We start from the raw sequence: 20454 nt of genomic DNA, 5'->3' as shown, positions 1-20454 counted from the left end.
GGAATTTGGTCATCTGCCACATCTGGATGCCGAAGGAGCTCTTTGCAGGATGAGAGAGCAGGGGATCATAATCCACTAATTCTGCTCAACTACATAGGAGAAAGTAAGATTCTGAGCAGTATGGATGCTACCAGGGAGATGTCAGAGTATCCAGGGGACACTCATGGCAGGAGACTGAAAGCACAGCTCGTTGCTGCAAAGAACGTGTCACATTTGCCACATCATCAGTGCCCTGGGGCTGATCCCCGTGGTCAGGCTCCCACTGCCCTGGGCAGGTTTAGGCAAAGAGACACACCAGGCCAAAGAAATGACAGACAAGAAAAGCACTGTAAGGAACATTCCTGCTGCACTTGTACTGGTTTTGATACTTCAGTAGAATCAAGGAAGTCCAACTTACATCCACCAAGTAATCAAACACCCGGGAGTGAAGGGCCTTGGCCAGGGCATCCCTGGTGTAGCAGGCTTGTTCCACATTCAGGGTCACGTGGATGGACTCAGATTTGCCTCCCCACTTGCTGTCCATCTGTCTGCTGGTCAGTTTTTCCTTCAGGCGGTCCTGGTTAATTCCCAGGAGAAAAGCAGGGAAAGCCAAAACTGCAAGAAAGATCAGGGTTGCTGGATTATGACTTACAGGCTAAATACAGAACAAAGGAAAAAAATTAACTGTATCTCTACTAACAACAAAACTCATGGGGCATGCAGCTTAAAAAGAAAAAGAAGAGGAATTTAGGTTGTCAAAATTTCCCCTATGCTCCTCAAGGACATTTTCAGCTCTTTACTTGCATGGATTTCAATTAAGATAAAGCACCTTGAAGTAAAATAGTCAGCTATTTCTGTACCTTCAGTCCTTCGAACATGTAAGCTGCCTTAGGTCATAACTTTGAACTATGTGGTTCAAACAAATCACTCTGGGAGAAGATGGAAATAAAACATGGAGAGCTCACACATTAAATAAAATTGACAAGTTGAAAGTTCTTTGTAAAAACATGAAATGTTTAAAGAATAAGAAAAAATAGGCTACCTGCTTCCTAATATTCTTTCCCTTTCCTCCTGTAAGTTAGGACATTGCAAAAACTTTTCAATTGCCTTGCCATTTACTTGGTTTTATTTTTTTAATCTCTCATTCTGTAAGTACTTTGCAAATTCTGTTTTCCCTTGTTTAAAAGTAAAGCACAAAAATGCATCTGTGCAACAAGCAGCCACAAGTCCAGTACTCTCTGCATTCTTAGCACGTGGTGCAGATGTGAGCTGCAGGTGTCACACACCTTCAGGAATGGAAAAAGAGAAACATCTTGAAAGCATATGGAAATAGCTCCCAAGGGTAACTCCTGGAGTTGGTATTGCACCTCCACTAAACCACATAATCCTCTAACAGTGTTTCCTGCATGTTCCATTGGTTTCAGATCTACTTTACTGGTGTGAGGAGGGTGTTAAATAATCACTAAGGCAGTGCTTTACATATCTGTATGTCACAGCATGAACTCACTAAACACTTCAGTACATTAATCCAAAATTATTTTTAAAATTGAAAATAACCACCAGGTCTCTGAAATCTGATTTATTACCATCAGCAAAGTGATTAAATTTACTCTAGGGTACTAAGAACCACACACCTAACCAAAGCTGAGTCACTGGCAACATCTCTGGTAATTCACTGAGAACTCAGATGGAAGAGCACATGAAAAGGTCAATCATCATATGCTTTAAAATGGAAAAGAATGTAGGCAATTACAGACCAAATATGCTCACATATACTGTAAAGATGCCAGGAAAAGTGCTTAGCCAATACTACTGGTAAGAATTTATGCAGACAGGGTAATGGTAAGAACCATCATGCATAGCTCAGAGACTTCCTTCATAGTGCTAATGATTTACTGTAAGGGAAGAGTAGCTGGCCAGGACTCCATAGAACTTCACATTCTTAAGATGCCTGATTATTTTCCCTACTTAGGGACCATAAAATTACAGTCTGGAAATTATTATAAAGCAGGATATGCATGTAATTGAAAAAAATGATCCTCAAAGAGTAATCAGCAGCATTCAGTGGAAGAGTTTTAAATACACGTTGTGAAGAAAAGCCTTGGTTCACTTCATGGAGTTTTCAGAAAGTGTAAAACAACTTTTTCAATACAATGCAAGTGTAAAGAGGGATGGTTTAAATTCTTTTCTGCATCCAGGAGAGCAGTAGTAGTATTTGCTGTGATTTGCAACATGGAAGATTAAGAATAAATAAGAAGAACTTTTTTCAACTATTAATATAATCAAGAACTGTAACAGGAAAAACTGCCAGTTTTAAAGACTTACTTGTCTAAATGTCTGTCAAGAATAGTCTGTATAGATTTGATTCTGACTCAGACTAAGAGATTAGAGTCTTCAGTGGCCTTTGCATGTTTTTCTGCAATTGGCTGTATAGCAACAAGAACACTGTTGAGCAAATTCCTAAACTTTTTATTCTTTCAGACTTGCACAAAGCATAAATGATCAGCGGTCTTTCATTGTGTTCTATCTTCTGTGGCTACCCAGGCTATAAATGCTGTACTATTTAGTTGACTAGGACAAACAGTAAACTGGGGGGAGGATTAATGGATAAGAGAAATGAGCCCAGCTTTCATCTTTCTAATGCAGAAACTTCACTAGACATTGCTATATCTTCTCTGGCTTCTTTAAAATCATTATGTTTATGTATAAGTTCTATATTCATTCTACTTCTAATTTTTTTCTATGTATTATTCATACACAACATCTATATTTATATCCCAGTGAGCAGTAGAAACGTGGTGGACATGGTTCATCACAGAAATACATTCAGCTTTAATAATTTGTTTTCAATCCATGTCTTTGCTGTTTGTTATTTTGATGCAACACACTGTCTCTATCTTGTCTGGCTATTAAATGCCTTGATTTCATTTAAACATTAAATACTGTGATTTAAATGGAAGCACAGTAGCTCATTTGGAATCATAAAGCATATAAAAAAATCCTAAAGCATATAAAAAAATCCTATACTTTTCTCTGGATGTATACAATGCCACAAAACGTTTTTCTTTGGGTTCACTTAATTTCTTAATTTGAGAGGATAGTAAGGTTAAAAATTAATAATTTTTATTTTCCAATTTCTTAAAACAAATAGCAGGAGAGTACTAATACAGTTAGTTGGGTGTGAAGTTGACTGCACAAGATACTTTACTCATAACTAACCTACCAAAAACTAAACAAATGCAATTTTCCTAAACACAAGCCCATTCTGAACTAAGGGTTAAGAGAAAAGACAGGTATGTATTGGGTACTGTATATGTTGTGCTTATCCATTCTGTCCTAAAACTATCAAGGTAGCATAAATCAACATTAGATGCAAGGTATAAATCATGATAAAAATGTTTAAAGTGTTTAAAACCATTAATCTTCCAACATCTTGCTCCTGTGGGCTGTGCTGATATAGAACAGCATCATGGGGGGAGGGATGCAAGGACAGGGCACTGTGGAAAATGAAACTGTAAAGAAATAGTGTTTAATAGTGAGGTATTGGTTGAGAATTTTGAGACAGGAAACATAACTGCAGTATGCAAATTCTGCTTTTCAGTTCAGTTCTGGATTTCTGTTTTCAAGGCACACATACACACGTTTGTATGCCTGGGCACCAACTACATCCTGAGAGCAGGGATACCCTGGTACAGACTGGTACCTGCCTTCACAGGACACTGAGGTCACACAAACCACAGAAGGAACCAGTGTTTTATCAATGTGTGCTGATACACTGAAAGGAGCAGAGTTCAAGCCTGATTGAAAGCATTTCTTGCAATGTCTGTTATTTCATGCTCTAAGGTTGGAACAGGATTTCTTATATTCAAAATGCAAAATCTTCCTCCCCCTAAGTCAGTGGCACTTTACAAGACAAAAGAGGGGCCTCAGCACCGTTGGTTTTGGAAGAGACCCTAAACTGGCAGCCTTTACTCTAAGAAACGACCCACTGTGTTTGGATAAGCAGCTCTGAATTGCAGTTGTGCCATCTGGGCTGCAGCCCACTGCTGCTCCTGTAAGAGTTTCCAGAGGTACTTACACTCCTCGCTCTCCACTGCTGCATAGTTGCCAACTTCTTTGAAGCTGATGTTTCCCAAATGCAGAATTCCTGCCACTATCTGCAGTACCAAATTCTGTTCCTCTCCAAAGATCCCAATCACACTCATTGCATGCTGGGAAGAAAAACAAACAAACAAAAAAATGGAATCAAATACTCCTGTCTTAGAAATTTTTTTTAAATTTTGATGATAAAAACTAGAGCTTTTCAAAGCAGTCCAAATCCCTAAGGCAACCAAATTTCATTTCAGCCTGCCCCGAAGTTCCAGAAGATACCAGACGTCCTACTTCAGCATTTTTGTATTTTTTTTTAATTAAATACAGAAGCATCTACACTGCTTAGAAGATGTATTAACAAAATAAATTCTGGAAAAAATAAAATTATTAAAAAACAAACACCTGCTCTGAAGTGTCATACTAAAAACAGCTTCACTGCAAAATGGAAACAGTGAACCTAAAAGACAATGATATTATTCCTTCTACACAGACAGTTTATCCTCTGAGACACTAAGAACTGTTAAGCTGTGCTGAATGACTCTAAAAAGCAGCACAGTCTCTGTCTTGGGCTGTGAATTTCAGCCACTTAGTAGAAAATAATCCACAACAACACTGGGGTTTGGAGTTCAGAGTATAACGTAGAGAATGTCTTCTCAACTGACTGTTTTTCTAAAATACCAGATGAGCTAAAAAATAATAGTAACAATTATCTTTTTTTGGCCTTTAAATTACATATATAACACGTGTATAAATGTGTTACCACCCTTATTTTAAAAAGTAAATTACTAATAACAGGAGATCAACAAGTTGACAGGTCACACAATGAACTGGCAACAGCACTGGATAAAGGTCCCTGATCTGTGCTTTCACAGTCCCTGTCTCCAGCTTTTCAGCCACACTGTTGTAAATAAACATGGAAGGTCAGTCAGTACTAAGACTTCAGGTAAAACAGGGCACGCTTTTGTATTTTCTTCTAACGGAAGTCCCTCACTGTGTTTGCATTCCCACATTTTTCATACTGCAGATTATCTGCACCAAATTAAATTTTGTTAACTTTGCACCCTTCTGAAACAGAACAAACTGAAACACAAAACGCCTTTCTATAAAAGCTGTCTGTCTTCAGGGTAACATACCTCTCCCCCAGGGCAAAATACAATTAGGATGAGTTGTACCTACATTAATTTCTCATTCCCACATTAATACATCAATGTCTTTGCTACAGATGGGCAGAGAAATGAACATACATCCATCACTATGCAAATCACACAATAAAGAACTCACCAGTGTTTCTTGGAAGTCTGATTTGTCATTGATGTCATCGACTTTGTAGGACCCAGAGAGATTCAGATAGTAATAGTAGTCCATGCTGGTAATGCCAAGAACGCTTTTTTGTTCTGAGGAGGCCCCTTCAATCAGCTGCAGAATAAAAAATCTCCAAATTAGGTATCATACAACGATCTTCAGCAGAGCTGAGGCAGGCAGAAACAGGTGACTGAGCCTGAAATTACTGGGAGAGGTATGGCTAGTGCTGTGCCAGGTATGTATCCTTCCTGTGTTTTGGTAATTGTTTAATCCAAAAGATCAGATTTTCAATCCTATTCCCAGGAATGGTTTAATTCTAACTTCCACATCTAATAAAAAGCAAAAAATATGACTGACTTGAATGCCTTCCATTATCTCTACCTCAAAAAGAACAGGTAAAGTGGGTTTTCCAATCTACAAGGTATTACCTAAATCCTTGGGAGCTATGAGTTTTCCAGGTCTACTGCAAGGCAGGCAGAGTTGAAAGCATCCTAAGGAAGCACTGTCTGTGACTCCCACTGTGAGGACAAACACTCTTTGTGCTCCTCAGAACTCTGTAAAGTCCACCCAGTTGTGCACTGGAAGTGTTGCACTGCAACAGGAAGGAATGACCTAACCTCAAAACAGAACTGTCAAAACCCCACCGTCTTTTAAATTCCTGTGTCAAAAAAACTCTCCAAGCCACAGGAAAATCAGCAGGACAGAGCAAATTGTTCATCCTCCTCGGAAGAGGAGAACACAACTCCTGGAGCAATTCCAGTTCCAACTCAGCCTTCCACCCTGGCAATGGCACTTCAGCTTTCTGTGAAGCTGCTCCCAGACCCTTCCAATGCACTGAATTTGCCCTCAGGTCTGTAGAGCTTGATCAACAGCACTTGAGCAGGTAAGGACTGTGCACGTCCAGGACCAGTGAAGGCCAGCAAAGCCTTTTGAAACACAAAAAATAGGGATACTTGGTGGGATGAACAAATAGTATTGTCCCAAATGTCCCAGAAATCTTAACTGAGAATCAAATATCTCTCTGTCTATACATATATATATATAAACTGGCCTCTCTATATATACATATAGGCCAGCTTAAAAAGAAATCTGCTGAAAAGTTCCCATTTTCTATTATATTCTGCTAGACTTCTCCACATGGGAGCTCACAACGAATTTCCAAGCAAGGCCTTTGAAATGATAAAGTACTTTTGTTCTGGAGTTGAAAGGCAGTCAGGAATGTCTGTGTCAAGTGCTGTCCCAACATGCCATGGAGCTTCCCAGCAGTGCCAGGTTACCTCTGGGAGTGTGTACTCAGTAATATCACTGCTCTGAGAATGACTTTTCAATCAAAAGGAAAAATGGGTCCTGGATACTTTAAATAACTCAAAAAGGATCTATACCCTTCTGACCTGGTAAAAAATGTGAAAACTCCTCTCTCCAGGATTCCTCATTACAACTCGAGATTTTTCCAGTAGGAAGTTGGAGATTTTCCCTCCGTCTGGTTCTCCACCTGGGCTAAACTGTATTTCAAAGTATTTCCCCTGCAATAAATAATTAAAGCTGTTAAAGGATTAGTAAAAGCAAATTTGAAATCCTGCATTTCTACTGTATCCCAAGCAAGGTAACTGGGATATTTCTCTTTTATGGATGCAGTGGCACAGCTGCCTCAAGGTACAAGCCAAGAACCATCATATATCTTTCATTCTGCATTTACACAGCTCCAGACTGGGGACAATTCATCATGTGTTAATGCAAATGTAGAGAGGAGGCCAGTGACTTCTTTTCACTGCTGAGAATCTTGCCTAGTATAAAGGAAACCATAAGGCTCATCTATACAGCAAGTCAATTTAGCAGATTTACAACCAACAGCAAACTGTGCTCTGCTTGGCAGCAAGGTGAAGCCACAATCTCCTGCTTTCAGGGAGACATTAACTGCATTAACACTCACCTGAACAGAGGAACACATCTCAGAGTTTTAAAGCCTCTGTGTAACTTTCTCAAACAGAACCCACAGTATGTCATCTAGTGAACAGTCACTGCACAATATTATCCTGACTGTTTTACAATGACAGACTGAAGGCAATTCCTACATACAGCCCCCATGTATTAGTAAAGGCTGAAAACTTGCTATTTTATAAACTGTGACCAGTACATACTGTAAGAGAAAAAAGTATGCAACCTATACAGAATGAAACAGAAGCCTCTTGACATCTACTTTGCTTTATATTTGACTTAGATTTACCTCACTTGTAGTCAATTTACATTATACTCCTGAACACTGTCTGTGTAACAGCACAGAGGCTGGAAGAACAAAGTAACCTCTAGGGGTGAGGGACTTACGAATCTGCTGGAGTTGTTGTTCCTCACAGTTTTGGCATTCCCAAAAGCCTCCAGTAAAGGATTGGACTGTAGAATAATATCTTTAACATGCTAAAATTTTAGGAAACAAGAGAAATACAAGTTCAGAAACAGACATTTTAAAAGTTCTTACAGATTTTCTAAAACAAACCCCATGGCATCTGAATTATATATTTAAAAGGCAAGAAATCCTCCCTTTGTAAAAATCCTCTTGATCAGATAAGGAGTAGAATCTAACCATTTTTTTTCACAGCTTCTAGTTTCTACTTTTTGAGGAAAATCCTACAAAACTGAACAAAATGCTTGAGGCTAAAACCTGGTTCTTCTGTTCATTGTTCTGCCAAGCAACACAGCCAATAAACTGATCTGTTTTTTCCATCTTCTTCATTTTAAACCATTTCCTTTTTACACAGGAGATTTTAAATCTTTTTGAGGGTCTGGATCCACAACCAAAGAAGTCACAGCAGCATGACATTTAGGAATCTGCAAGTGCTTCAGCAATCTGTTTTGGGATCAATGATGCTGCTATCTAGCTGCCCTAGAAAGCAATATAATGTGTTACTATTGTCTCTGTATCTGATCCTAGGAGCTGGAAATATGGAGAAAACATCAGTTTTGGAAAAAACCCCAATGCATGCTGGGTTGTGAAAAGAAGATGGAATTTTATTTCAAAAGAAATGCTCAAGGCAACTTACCAACTTCATCAACTCTTACTCTGTCATAACTAAGAGCATTTTTTAATTTTGTACAAAAAGTTGGAATCTTTTAACTAAAACAAAATATTTACTTCTAAACTATGATTATATTTATTCCAAAAATAACACAGTGCATACTTTCTCTGGATCATTCTCTTGGTTACTGAATTTCTCTCTGCAATGTTCCCAGCATCACTGCTGCACAAAACTAAGCAGAAAGAACACACTCAACATCAGAGACTGCAAATAAAGCAAAAGTCACAGTAAGCACTCAAGAACAGTGGACTGGTAAAAGCAGCCACTACCTACCCACCACTGCCTGCCAGTCCAGAAGTGACATCATGTCATTAAGGGAATTTTTATGGCTAATTCACTCAATTAGCTTTAGCTCATGGGTTTTGATAGGTAGAGCAGACATCAGTAGCATAGTTATTAATAAAAGCACTATTTTTTGTTTCAGATAGCTTTCAGACACTCCAAGTTTGCCTAGACAACCTCATAAAAAAAGATGATGTTCTTGCTGTGGCTCTTTGATGTATACACACCAATGAGAGATGCAAAGCAAGTAATAAAAACCCAAAAAGCCAGTCCAGTTTTCAATAAAATGCCAACACAGGAGGAAAAAATCCACACATTTATAATTTATAAAAGAAGATAGGTTGTTGTTCTTTATCTGGTTAAGAACAATAATTAAATTACCTTTTACCACTTAACTGAAAAAAAAAAATAAAGCCTGTAGGTGTAATTCAGCATGAGAGCTACACCACTTCTAGCAGAGTTGGCTCTGGGTCTGGGGTTCTCACTCCCAGGGCTCCCATCCCAGGCATCCAAGGGAGCAGCACTGGCCACTTCAGGGGGCTCTGCTTTGGGTGCTGGGATGTATTTCCAGCTGCTCACCCACAATTTTCCAGGGTCATGTGCCCCTTATCTGCCAGAGTCTGCCAAGACATCCTTTGTCATTTCCCCTCTGAGGCCAATCTTTAGACTATGCTTATGCTTCAGTATTACTCTGTCTCAACTCACCTGTACTTTAGGGCCACCTCCTGAAATTTTGGAGATATAACTCATGATATATTTAGCAGCTACAGTCTTTCCAGCACCACTTTCCCCACTGCAGAAAAAGAAACACAAAAATATACATTAGCTTTGAAGTAACTCTTGAATGGAGTCATTTGAGGTTCACCTTGTCCAGTCAAGGCCAGGTACCTTAAGAACAGAAACCATATTTACACTGGGTAAACTGGTAATATATAGACTGTGATACAGTGTTGTAGAAGGGCACTTGGATATGTTTGTGAATACAAAATTCTGAAGACATCATCCTGCACATCAGAATCTCTGGGGGACTCCAGAGTCAGAAAACTGTAAATTGAGAAACATCTACTTAAACCAAGATGCTCGAAAGAGAACGTGTGTGCTAAGAACTCAATTCCCATCTAAATTTAGTGGGATTTCAGATCTTAACACAAAAACTAATTTGAAAATCCAAGCTGTGAATGCCATGCCAGACACCTACTTCATTTTAGGGGTCTTTTGTTTTAGGTGTTCCTGAATGAAATAATGAGGCATTATTAATCACATCCTGAATGACGGAAGAACTGCCTTCCTGTTCCTATGCCTCTTGACACAAGGGTACAAGAAGTCTTAATAGTCCATACTGGGTTTCACAATTCCTTCCTTCCTTTATAATATTTCACTTCGATGGTGAATAATGTTTACAACATGAGTAGCTTTGCCTTCTTGCAATCAGTAAGCTCCTCAAAAGGGAAAGAAGCCTGGCATGGCAGACAATCCAACCTCACACTTTACTTCATCCCTTAGAGGTTCATTTCAACAAAATTCCTCCAGACTTATATAAATCTTGGTGCAAGTCAGCTTTGACCTTAATGAATTTACTACGACCTGGATAACTATACCAACACAAAACCACCCCAGAGCACGGGTGTTGTTTCAGTGTCAGCTTCAACGTTGTTTCAAAGACAGTTGAAAGAGTTTTTTCTTGTGTGAAAATCTGTGTTGTCTTTAAGTCCCTAAATAATTTCAGTGGAAGTTGTTGACTCTTCCATCCTGTGCCTACTTGTTCCTGGATGTGGATCAAATGCACATCTTTTCCCCCACAAATTTTAGCTGTGTCTGCCAGAGAAACATCAGCGTGTCCTGCCCAGGAAAAGGACTCGCCGAGAACGAACAACTCAGAGCTCCTTATCAACATGAGTAATAGAGACATTTCCAAAGGTTTAATTCTGGAAAAACTCCCCAAACTGCCAAGTTGCAAATATCATTTCACATCTTTAAAGCTTCCAAACGGTACAGAAATACTTGAAAGGCTTTTTAAAATTATTTTCCCAGAAATGTTTTCCTCCTTTTGTCTTCTCCCGATGGCAGTTTTACAGAGCAAATAGAAAACTTGAAAAGGTGAAAAAGTACTTCATCATCCATCTGTGAAGTGCAGACCATGAATATTATTATTCTTCCAAGTCACCTTTTCCCAGACACAAAGAAGAAAGTCTGTACCTACTACATTCACAAGGGTAGAGTTGGTTGAATGGCAAACTGGTTTTAGAAGTTCAAAACAGCAATACTTCAACAATTAAAACTACATTTCTTGAAAATTTGCTCATCCTGTTGTAAAACCAAACAAACCATTTGAGACCCAGTCGTACTCTGAGCTTACATGTGCAGTTTCCAAATGAATACAGAGGGAGATCTGAGGCCAAACACTGAATTAATTTGATCAGGTGTTATTTAGCACACACTAAAAACATTACACTTTTCTGTAAGATCTTCTTTGATGCATCAATTATCCTTCTCCTCCCTGTTCAAATTAAGTGTGGCTTGTATTTCTCACTCCACAGCGTCTGCCACAGAACTGACCTGCAGGAATATAACTCCATTTTATTGTCTCTGCTTCGAGGTAAGTGGGCCCTTCTATTAAATTAACTTGGCTGAAAAGATTGCCTTCCAGATTTATGCATTTAGATTTATGCACTATTTTTCAGTTTTATGTCTTTATTGATCAAAGACCAGCAAATTGCTCCAATTAAAGTAGAATAAAACAAGATGATGCATTATTTATGAGCCAAAGTAGCTTTATCTGATGGGATGGTATCCTGCCCCCAGTAAAGCTCAGTTATTAATTTTTTGTATATATCTTACTGCTCTGCTGCTATTAACATTATTTTAAGTGTGCTGAAGTACGGAGGTTTTTAAAGGTTGAAAAAATTCTTATAATGGCTTAAAGTGGATTGTGATATTGACAATTTTCTCAGAGACTTTTCTTGCTAAAAGTAAAAACATCACCTAGTCTCAATCACTAACAAAAAACATAATGTTTTGAAAGACACAGTGTTTCTTCTAGCATTATTTGCCACTTCAGAAAAATGACAATTTGTTCCACAAAGTCAATTAATACTTAGCTGAGATCAGAGTAAGGCTACAAATGCAGAGGGAAGATTTTTTGCTCCTTGCTTCCTTCCCAGAGGAAATACAACCAGTGATTAGAGAAGCAAGATCTGATATGTAGCATCATTCTTCTCTCTAAAATTAATTTTCTGAGTGATATTTAATACAGTATCCCTGGCTGCAGAACAATACAAGTGATGCTTATCTACACTGCCAGGACAATGCAGAAATTTTAAGAACAAATATTTATAAAGACCTCCTGGATCTGCCAGTAAAGAACACTGTATATGTAAAATACTCTGATGTGTTTGGATAAGCTTTTTAGTTTGTTTACATAGAAAATTTACTTTCTTTATGTTCAGAGAAACTACAGCAGCATAATTACAGTGAAACATTTTTCCCTTCTGAATCAGAGTTTTTACCTCACTTTTCTTATTGGGTTAGGCTTCTCTTTCTATCACTTCCTCATTAAAATTGAACCATATTTCCAGTTAAGATTCTCTACATTTGTTTTAGAACAATCAGTCATTTGAGTCTTCTGGAAAGCTCAGATACAGAAGCTGACTAGAAATCTCATATGAAATTTTGAACTTCGTAGACTGAAGCTAGACATGAGCTGTTCACTAAAAACAGCCAGGGTGGTAAATGATCTTTTAATTAATGTATATTTGTATTATTTAAGATGTATTGTCCTTTCAGGTGTGCAGTCATCATACATTGTTTCCCTGTACTCAAAGGCTGCCACACAAATGTAAAATGTAAACTAAAATTACAAATAAGAAAAATTGCTTTAAAGCAATGGCAACATCTCCTGGCAGAGGTCAGAGAGTCAAAGTGCAAATAAAGTCCTCAGCTTTATAGAAAGGTAAAACCTTAAGAACATTCTGAAGAAACACATTTTTTGCTACATAATAGAAAAATACTAATCATAACCTCCACTCTCTTAATTAAAGGACAGTGATAGCCCAGAAGGAATTAAAAGCCACAAGAGACAACCCTTCATAATTAAAATCTTGACTGGACGACTCCCTGTGGATAGTCTGGAAGGGCTGCCATGTCACATGGGGAAGAAATGCCAACAGTCTGTTGTAGAAGACACCTATGAGTTCAGTTCAAGAAAGGTTTAAATTAAATATTGTGTCTCAATAAAACATAAACTCAAGGAGAAATCAAAGTCCAGTGTAACTGCTATGAGTGAACTTCTCTGTAATTCTGCCCAGTGCAAACAAAACTGGGGAAGAGTTATGGGCACTGCTCCCTCCTCCCACCTGAGCACACCCTGCACCTGCACTGAGCCAGGCCCCAGCCCATGAATAACCTCACTGTTTACTCTGAACAGCCATGCAAAACTGGTCCCAGCTCCTCAGCTCTAATTACACATGTGCATATGGAATTGCCTTAACACATATGCATATATGCTGAAATTACCCAGCTAATGAAAAAGGCTTCCCTGGCCCTAGAAAGGCTGTTTGGTAACAGGTTTTCTTTTTGACTTAGTATTGTCATATGAAAAGAGATTATTTTTGGTTGCTACCAATTCAGCCTTCCAGAGAACCAGATTTCCTTTTGGAGATGCCTTCCCAGTTCATTCACTGAATTTTTGAAGAGGATGAGTTTTTTTCTATCGGTGTCTAAATGCATTATTTGGAATTAATGTCCTGGCAAAATTCCTGACTACAGCAGAGACCTTCCTTCACCTGCCCAGAAATACATGTCTGGTGTGTAGGAATGCATGTCCCCTCCCAGGTGTGGAGGTTGATGCCACAGGTGCCCCAAACCACACGGCAGGGAGACACAGGAGTGTCCCAACCCCTTCCCCACCATCCTGGCATCTCCATTCCTGAGGCTCCATGTGCACCATAAGCCAGATGGAGTCTTTTTGATCTGACTGTGAATAGGTCCAGTCTGTGCCTTATTTCTTACCTTCTCTCTTGGCAAACCTTTCTTTAGGGGGGAAATCTGCCATCCTGAGAGGGGAAAAGAAGGAAAAAACCTGGGTGCTAGATTGCTCTGTTCCTCCTGTTCCACCAGGGACTTTCAGTGAAGTCACTCCAAAATTCAGTCTAGTTAAAAAGTAGAGAAGCAAACAGCACCTCCTAATAACCATATTGTTATCATCACTCATCTTCCACAGGAGAAATTTTTACAGCAAAAATGACATTTCAGTGAAGTGCCAAGGTTCATTTGGAACTGCTCAGGCTCAGCAGGCTGCTGTGGAACAGACGACAGACAGAACTGAATCTCAATTTTTTGAGACTCATCAGTGTAGGGGAAGAAGCAGTAAAGTCTCTGGCAGCTATTAAGTGAAATCAATGGAGTGGTAGTAGACAAAAAGCCAACTAGAACATCCATTTCACTCAAGAGTTGCAGCAACGTGGGAGCTCCTGCTCTGCCAGCAATTTCAGTGCCTTCTGATCTACACAATAAAACAACGTAGCAAACAAATCCCAAACTTCAACAAACTTCATTCTTAAGCCAGCTCTAGTCGATAAAAATAGTGATGACATTAAATCATAAAATGTAGGATGTATCAAAACAGTTTAAATCAAACATGGTCCAAATTATTAAAATATCAACCAAGCAAAGTCAGTTTTGTGAACAGCCAAGTTACTTGATTTCATAAAAATAATTTCTAAGTGTGCTAAAAGATCAAATACCATTACGAAAACTACCTATAAGTCTAGTCTGCAGTTTTTACAGTGTTTGTAGTAAGAATAATCAAAGCAAAAATAAATATGTATAAAGGAAAAAAACCTCTCTGAAATGTCCCTGGTCAACGTGATTTTTCTTGGTTCAGTTTCCCAGTAGGTTTCAATTAACTCCTGCAGATTTTGAATAGGCTGTGCACACACTGAGAGAGATTTCACTCTGCACATACAAAATGCACATTCCAAAGAGCACATCACCCATCATTCAAGCACAAGAATTCTCATGTGAAATTAAAACTGTGAGTCTGTATCTCAGAGTTGCATCTCAGCTCTCTGAAAATCTGACTGCACTCGTGGCACTTTGGGCTGCTAATAGCATAGGATCAAAAAATAGGGTTTTTAATCACAATTTACTACAGTTCAAAGCCTTTCTCTAAAAATTTATCTTCTCGTGAAACATCTCAGTCTCTGGGATTGTTGCTTTGTACAAAAGGCAAAGTAAATTCCAATTTTACCCATTCCTAACAGGTCTCAATTTGACTACATGTGACGAGTAGACTTCAGCACAGGAACAGTTTTCCAAAGTCAAGGACTTAGCTCAGGGACCAATTCAGTGACAGGAATGAGAGCTCTGGGCTTTTTGTTTCCCAGGGCACCGTGCTGCAGGCAGGGGCCCAGAGGGGCCCTCAGAGGGACAGAGTTCAGTGCTGCAAATGGTTCACAGCCACTTTACACCACGTGTAAAATCACTGCACAGCCCCTGGGACACGTCACCTGCCTTGGGAGCAAAGCTGCAGGTGAAGAGCATCCCCAGGGGTTCCACAGGGAACCTCAGAACCCCCTGTGCAGGAAGGGAAGTCAGGAGAGGCACACTGTACCAGTTCCAGCATCCTGCAGTTCTTGCTCTCCACACATTTTCTTCTATCCATCCATAAAACCCACAGATGAGAACAAAGTGTAACTCTGGTCCCAAAAATTCGCTTTGATTGTCACTTAAATAATGCCTGTTATTAACAAAAGTTGAGTAATAATTCTGCAGTGAATTCCCTCAGCCTAATAATTAAAATAGATTAACAGTGAAGACAAAATTAATTTTCCAGTATCTCTCTCCTCCTTTTGTCTCTGCCTGAACACAAGCAAAATTCCAAAAGGAACAAAAGACCACGGTAAATGCAGTCCATGTGGGACTGCTGGATTTAACAGTATCTGTGGCTGCTGCAGTTGTTAATCCATCTCTCTCATGCAGTCATTCAAGCTATTGCAGTTTTGGCATTGGACTATGTGAGTAAGAGATTTCTTGTGGTTAAACTATCATGAGGATTTTACTGGAAAACAAAAAGGAGAGTCAGAAAGTACTTGGCTACCCTAGAAAATCCCAAAATATGAACACGGACACAGAAGATTTTTAATGATATAATAAAACTTTTCTGCTTCTTGACATCAAAACGCCAAAAGAAAACGATAAAATGTTTTTTACAGATCTTTTTCTTACCTAATAATGACACACTGATTTTCTCTGTCAATAATCATGTTTCTGTACATGCTGTCTGCAAGAGCATAAATATGTGGTGGGTTTTCATACTGTGCCTAGGAGGGAAAATAGGGAATAATTTTTCAACACAGCATTAAACAATGCAGAAAAGGCAAAACAAATTTCTATTTAAATTGGAAGAATTATTTTCCTGGAAAAACAATTCTGAATCCCACTTTGTACTGAATTTTCTCCAGGAATTTTTTGTACATTTAATAAAAACAAACCAAAGTCTCTGGGCTTTGTTAGTGATCTTTCTCTCATCCATAATTTTCTCCTAAACTATTGTAAACATCCTGTCCTAAAAATGGCCTGTGCTGGAAATATATTACTTGTCCAAGAGAAACTCCCATAATTTAAGCCTATTCCACCAGTGGTCACGTGCTGACAATATTCTGCCTAGACCAGAACCCAGAGCCTGGTGCTGGGTGTCCCATTTTCAGCCCATTCAAACCAGTTTCCCCCATCTATGGACATGCCCAACTCTAGCAGGGCAGGCAACTCAATTTTAAGTTCCCTGATGTTCTTGTGCTGACTCGCTCTTCAAACTGTATTTTCAAAAGTGGCATCTAATTTTAGCGTCTCAAGCTTTTTATTGTTCCTGAGAGTTGTCAAGCCATGGTCTCCAAATCCACTAATGGCCCTTTTGCATCCTGCACCACACTTTAGGCTTATGGGGGCTTAAAAACTGCCTTTCCAAGAGCAGGGACATGTCAAGGAGAGATACCTGATATGGATTAGAGCTGATCAATACAAGGATTTTCTTGAAATACTAATCTTATGTGCCAGGGAGTTCACTTTGAAGACTCAGGATATGGTAATGGATATCTGCCAAGGTCTCCCAGGCCAGTACAATGCTACCAAACCCCAGAAACAAATGCTTCCAAGTGTTAAACTGTGTAGAATAGCCTTTCCAAGCCCCTGAATACTGCACTACATTTTATACTGCTTTACTTACTGCTCCTTGGTACATTTCAATTTCCTTTTCCCCAAAGTATGGCATTTGCTTGAAAGGATTCACGGAGATTAAAACAGAGCCAATATATGTCTGCATTCAGAAGAAGTTAAGGTTAACTGGTTTCATAAAGTATTATCTTACTAGTAGTGACAAAATAACTTTACCACCTATTAAATAATACAGCACAGCTTCAAATAATAGTAAAAAACTCCACAGCTTACAACAATTGTTAATAAAAACCAAATTAGTAGGCTTACAAGAACAAAAACATATAATTCAATGGCATATTTTTATATCATCAAAATATTTATTTTAGGACAAGCTAAGCACAGAAACATGTATTGAAGACCCAAACAGGACTTGAATAAAAATACAGAAAGGAAATGGCATATTTAAACTGAATAACTAAAACTTTGTAACTGAGAAGGTTGCATTGTAAGTAGTAGAAAATATTAGTTTGACCTTTGCAGAATTTAGTGCAGTGACACAGTGTGATCTCACAGACACAGTGCTGAGCAAGCACAGTCGGGGGGAAAGGGCCACTGCTGAGCTAAATCAGACAATTACTCAGCTGCCTGTGCTGTGGGGGAGCTCAGGGAATGAGGTAATTCAGTGTGTGGTGTTATTTTATGAGGGTAACTATGACAAGTCCTCAGCAGTTCTCTCCTGCAGGCTGCCCCATTCACAGACACTTAAGTTTCAAACCATTATTAGCCTTTTGGCAACATTTTCAATATAGTATTTCACTATTCTGCATTCAGTTACAGGTCTCCACATTTACAAAATGCTTTAGAAACCTCTGGAACTTTAGAAACTTTAGATACTTTAGAAACCTCTGCAACCTCTGGAGTTGTAGTGCACACATAGGAAGCAACTGATGGTACTTCCCAGGCACATAAAGCAGTGTCAGGATCATTTTCACTGAGTTGGGAGTTAGCAGTGTACCCACACCAGTGAGCGCAAAATGTTGTAGGTGCAGGTTTCATTTAACAATCTGGAATTGCTCATAGGCAAACTTGCTATCTAAGCTTTACAAAAGTAAGAAAATTAACACATTTATCCTGCTGAATTGTCCTGTCTAAGAATCTATTATCGTGGTGTCACAGCACCAGGTGATGTGCTAGAGAAGAAGCATAACTCAATGAACATCATTTCTGTAATACTAAATTGAAATGCTTTCTTCCTACATTCAAAAGGAGTGACAACATCTGGGCCTCGAATATAACAAATCAATCCCTCATTGTGTCAGTATAAACACCCAAAGTGACAGTTTTCTGTTGGTAAACAATGCCAGCATTTTCTGGGGTGATTCGGTCATCTCTGTGCAATGTAGCACTGAGAAATGTTCATTCATGGTGGACACACAAACAACTGAAATATTCAAGAGATGATCTGCATTTTAGAATGAAAAGCCTTCGCAGAACTGCAAAAGGAGTCTTTCTCCCTACACCAGGGACAACTCTGATCCCTCTGTGTGACCACAAGGCCCCTTGGAAAACATACTTATTCCTGCTTCGGTGAAAGATCACCTTCGTGTCAATCTATTTTCATAAGAAAGAAGCACAAACCCATTTCTTCAGCAGAGAATGGAAGCCTTTGTGAATGCACTGCATGGAAGATGCAGCATTCCATGAGGACAAAAGCACCCGTGTTGCTAATAGGAAGAATTCTATAGCTTGTCCCAGTACTACAGTTTGGCAAACACTGTGCAACCTCATCATCTTTCTATAAGGGAAATTTAATAATAGTGTGGTACTTCATTGACCAGAGGACCCAAACCCATGTCCACACACATTTTAGAAACCTCTGCAGTTTGGGATGGAAATGGCAACACAACTGCAACATAAATTTTCCTTTATCAGTGCTTGCTAAATTGTGCTGCTAGGTAGTTCCTGACCATCTGAACATATGAAAGAAGCCAGGAGATGCTAAGATGCTACATTTCCTTCCCTTTCTGCTAAAAAATGTTAAACTCATCAAGGAAACTATTCCCCAGATACAACTAGTAAGTATGAAAACCTGATTACAGCAAGATAAGTAACAGTATAACTTTCTAGTCTATAATCATTGACTAGTGTTTACCAAATTCATTACTGCAGCTCATGTTACACTGTGAAAGCTGAAAAGGAAACAGTGACTATTCTTATCTCAAGGAATTGGTTTCATATGAATTTTTTTTTTAAAAGGCAAACCTTGGGTGCTGAAGTCTGTTTTCCTTGTTAGGTTATATGGTCAGGTATGTAAATTTTTCACATTTTTCTTAATCACTGAAAAAAAAATTAGGTGAGAACACTGAAGATTTACAGATATTGACATGTTCACCTGTTTCCATCAGCAATATTAACAGTATTCACACATTCACAGTATTAACAATTCCAGATTAAGCTGTAAATGCAGTTATGTCATAGAAGAAATGCTATTTTGAAAGCATTAGAATTTTGGAGCTATAGAAGATAACATGATATCAAGAAATGAATATACACCTTAAACCTATTAATTCTTGCTCTAAGAAATAGCAAGAGAAGTAGTAAGAGAAGTAGAGTAGGTTTCAGGGGTCATGTGCATATATAAATATATATTTTATATATATTTATAAAAAATATATGAAGGTACAGGCCTATCTTCAACGTTGACGAGAACAAAATTCAAATATCAAAAAGAATACCCTAAAATAACTTCTGTGATCTTATTTTCAACCGTCAGAATTAGCTTAGTTCACAAAACATTTTGTGTTATCTCAGGTGAACTGTCACATAAAATGTTCAGCATCTTTGAGTAATCTGCTTAAGCAGAATACATACACATCATAGTGTCACATTGGCTCAGCAAGTCCAGGAGGCCCCACCAAAACCAACAAAGGATACAAAAATGTAATCATCCATGTAGCGTTTCTTTAGGTTCTCCACTATGGAATCCTCCGTGATTTTGGAAAGCAGGACCATATCATCCACTCCACTCTGCTTGACATTGTGGCTCTGCCAGTGGTACCTGTAGTGTCCTTTGCTGCCCTGCAGGGAAGCACAACAAGCATCACAAAGGTTACTACATTTCTCATCAGCATTCGGTAACTGAAAAAAAAATTATTCAAATTCTAAAGTCCCAAATATTTTTCTTTCATTGAATCCTATCCCTTGATCCAGGCAATCCATAAAAGCATACACAAATTATGTCAACTGAACTGTTAAAGAACTGCAGTGCCCTCCAAAACTAGAAAGTAATTCCATGGGGTTTTGTGACTGTCTGCACACAGAATGGATTTCAGATGGCAGACTTTTTTTTAAATCCAGTGGAAAAAAACCCCCAATTATTCCAACTGAGATGCAGTTATTTGAAGCTAAGGATGCAAAAAATTACACTCCTACAGTGCAACTATTAGCAGTGAGGATAATTACCACCACCAGCACAGTGAATTCTTCTCCCTTTACAGTCTTTTAAGTCAAACCTGCACACATGCTGTTACTCAGATGGAATTTGGGAGCCTGCTGCACTAAGTGTTCAGGGATGTTC

At 38.7% G+C, this 20454-nt stretch overlaps 1 protein-coding gene across 3 annotated transcripts in view; it reads right to left on the bottom strand.

Moving 5' to 3' along the window:
* MYO1E (myosin IE) overlaps positions 1–20454 on the bottom strand; it is a 191205-nt gene that overhangs the window by 29619 nt on the left and 141132 nt on the right. For all 3 annotated transcript variants that reach the window (XM_051796391.1, XM_051796390.1, XM_051796392.1), the window contains 9 exons: positions 19812–19955; positions 16948–17037; positions 15951–16045; positions 9432–9519; positions 7696–7785; positions 6765–6896; positions 5353–5487; positions 4058–4190; positions 398–594 (listed from right to left, as the gene is read on the bottom strand). In XM_051796391.1, coding sequence (XP_051652351.1) covers positions 398–594; positions 4058–4190; positions 5353–5487; positions 6765–6896; positions 7696–7785; positions 9432–9519; positions 15951–16045; positions 16948–17037; positions 19812–19889 — 1038 coding nt within the window. In that variant the 5' untranslated portion in view covers positions 19890–19955. The remainder of the gene's footprint in view (positions 1–397; positions 595–4057; positions 4191–5352; positions 5488–6764; positions 6897–7695; positions 7786–9431; positions 9520–15950; positions 16046–16947; positions 17038–19811; positions 19956–20454) is intronic.

This window comes from Manacus candei, unplaced genomic scaffold (genome assembly GCF_025592945.1).
Source record: "Manacus candei isolate 608988 ecotype Guabito, Panama unplaced genomic scaffold, ASM2559294v1 h1tg000046l, whole genome shotgun sequence".
Lineage (NCBI taxonomy): Eukaryota > Metazoa > Chordata > Aves > Passeriformes > Pipridae > Manacus > Manacus candei.
Note: the sequence above shows the minus strand (reverse complement) of the source record. Positions and strands in the feature narration are given on the sequence as shown.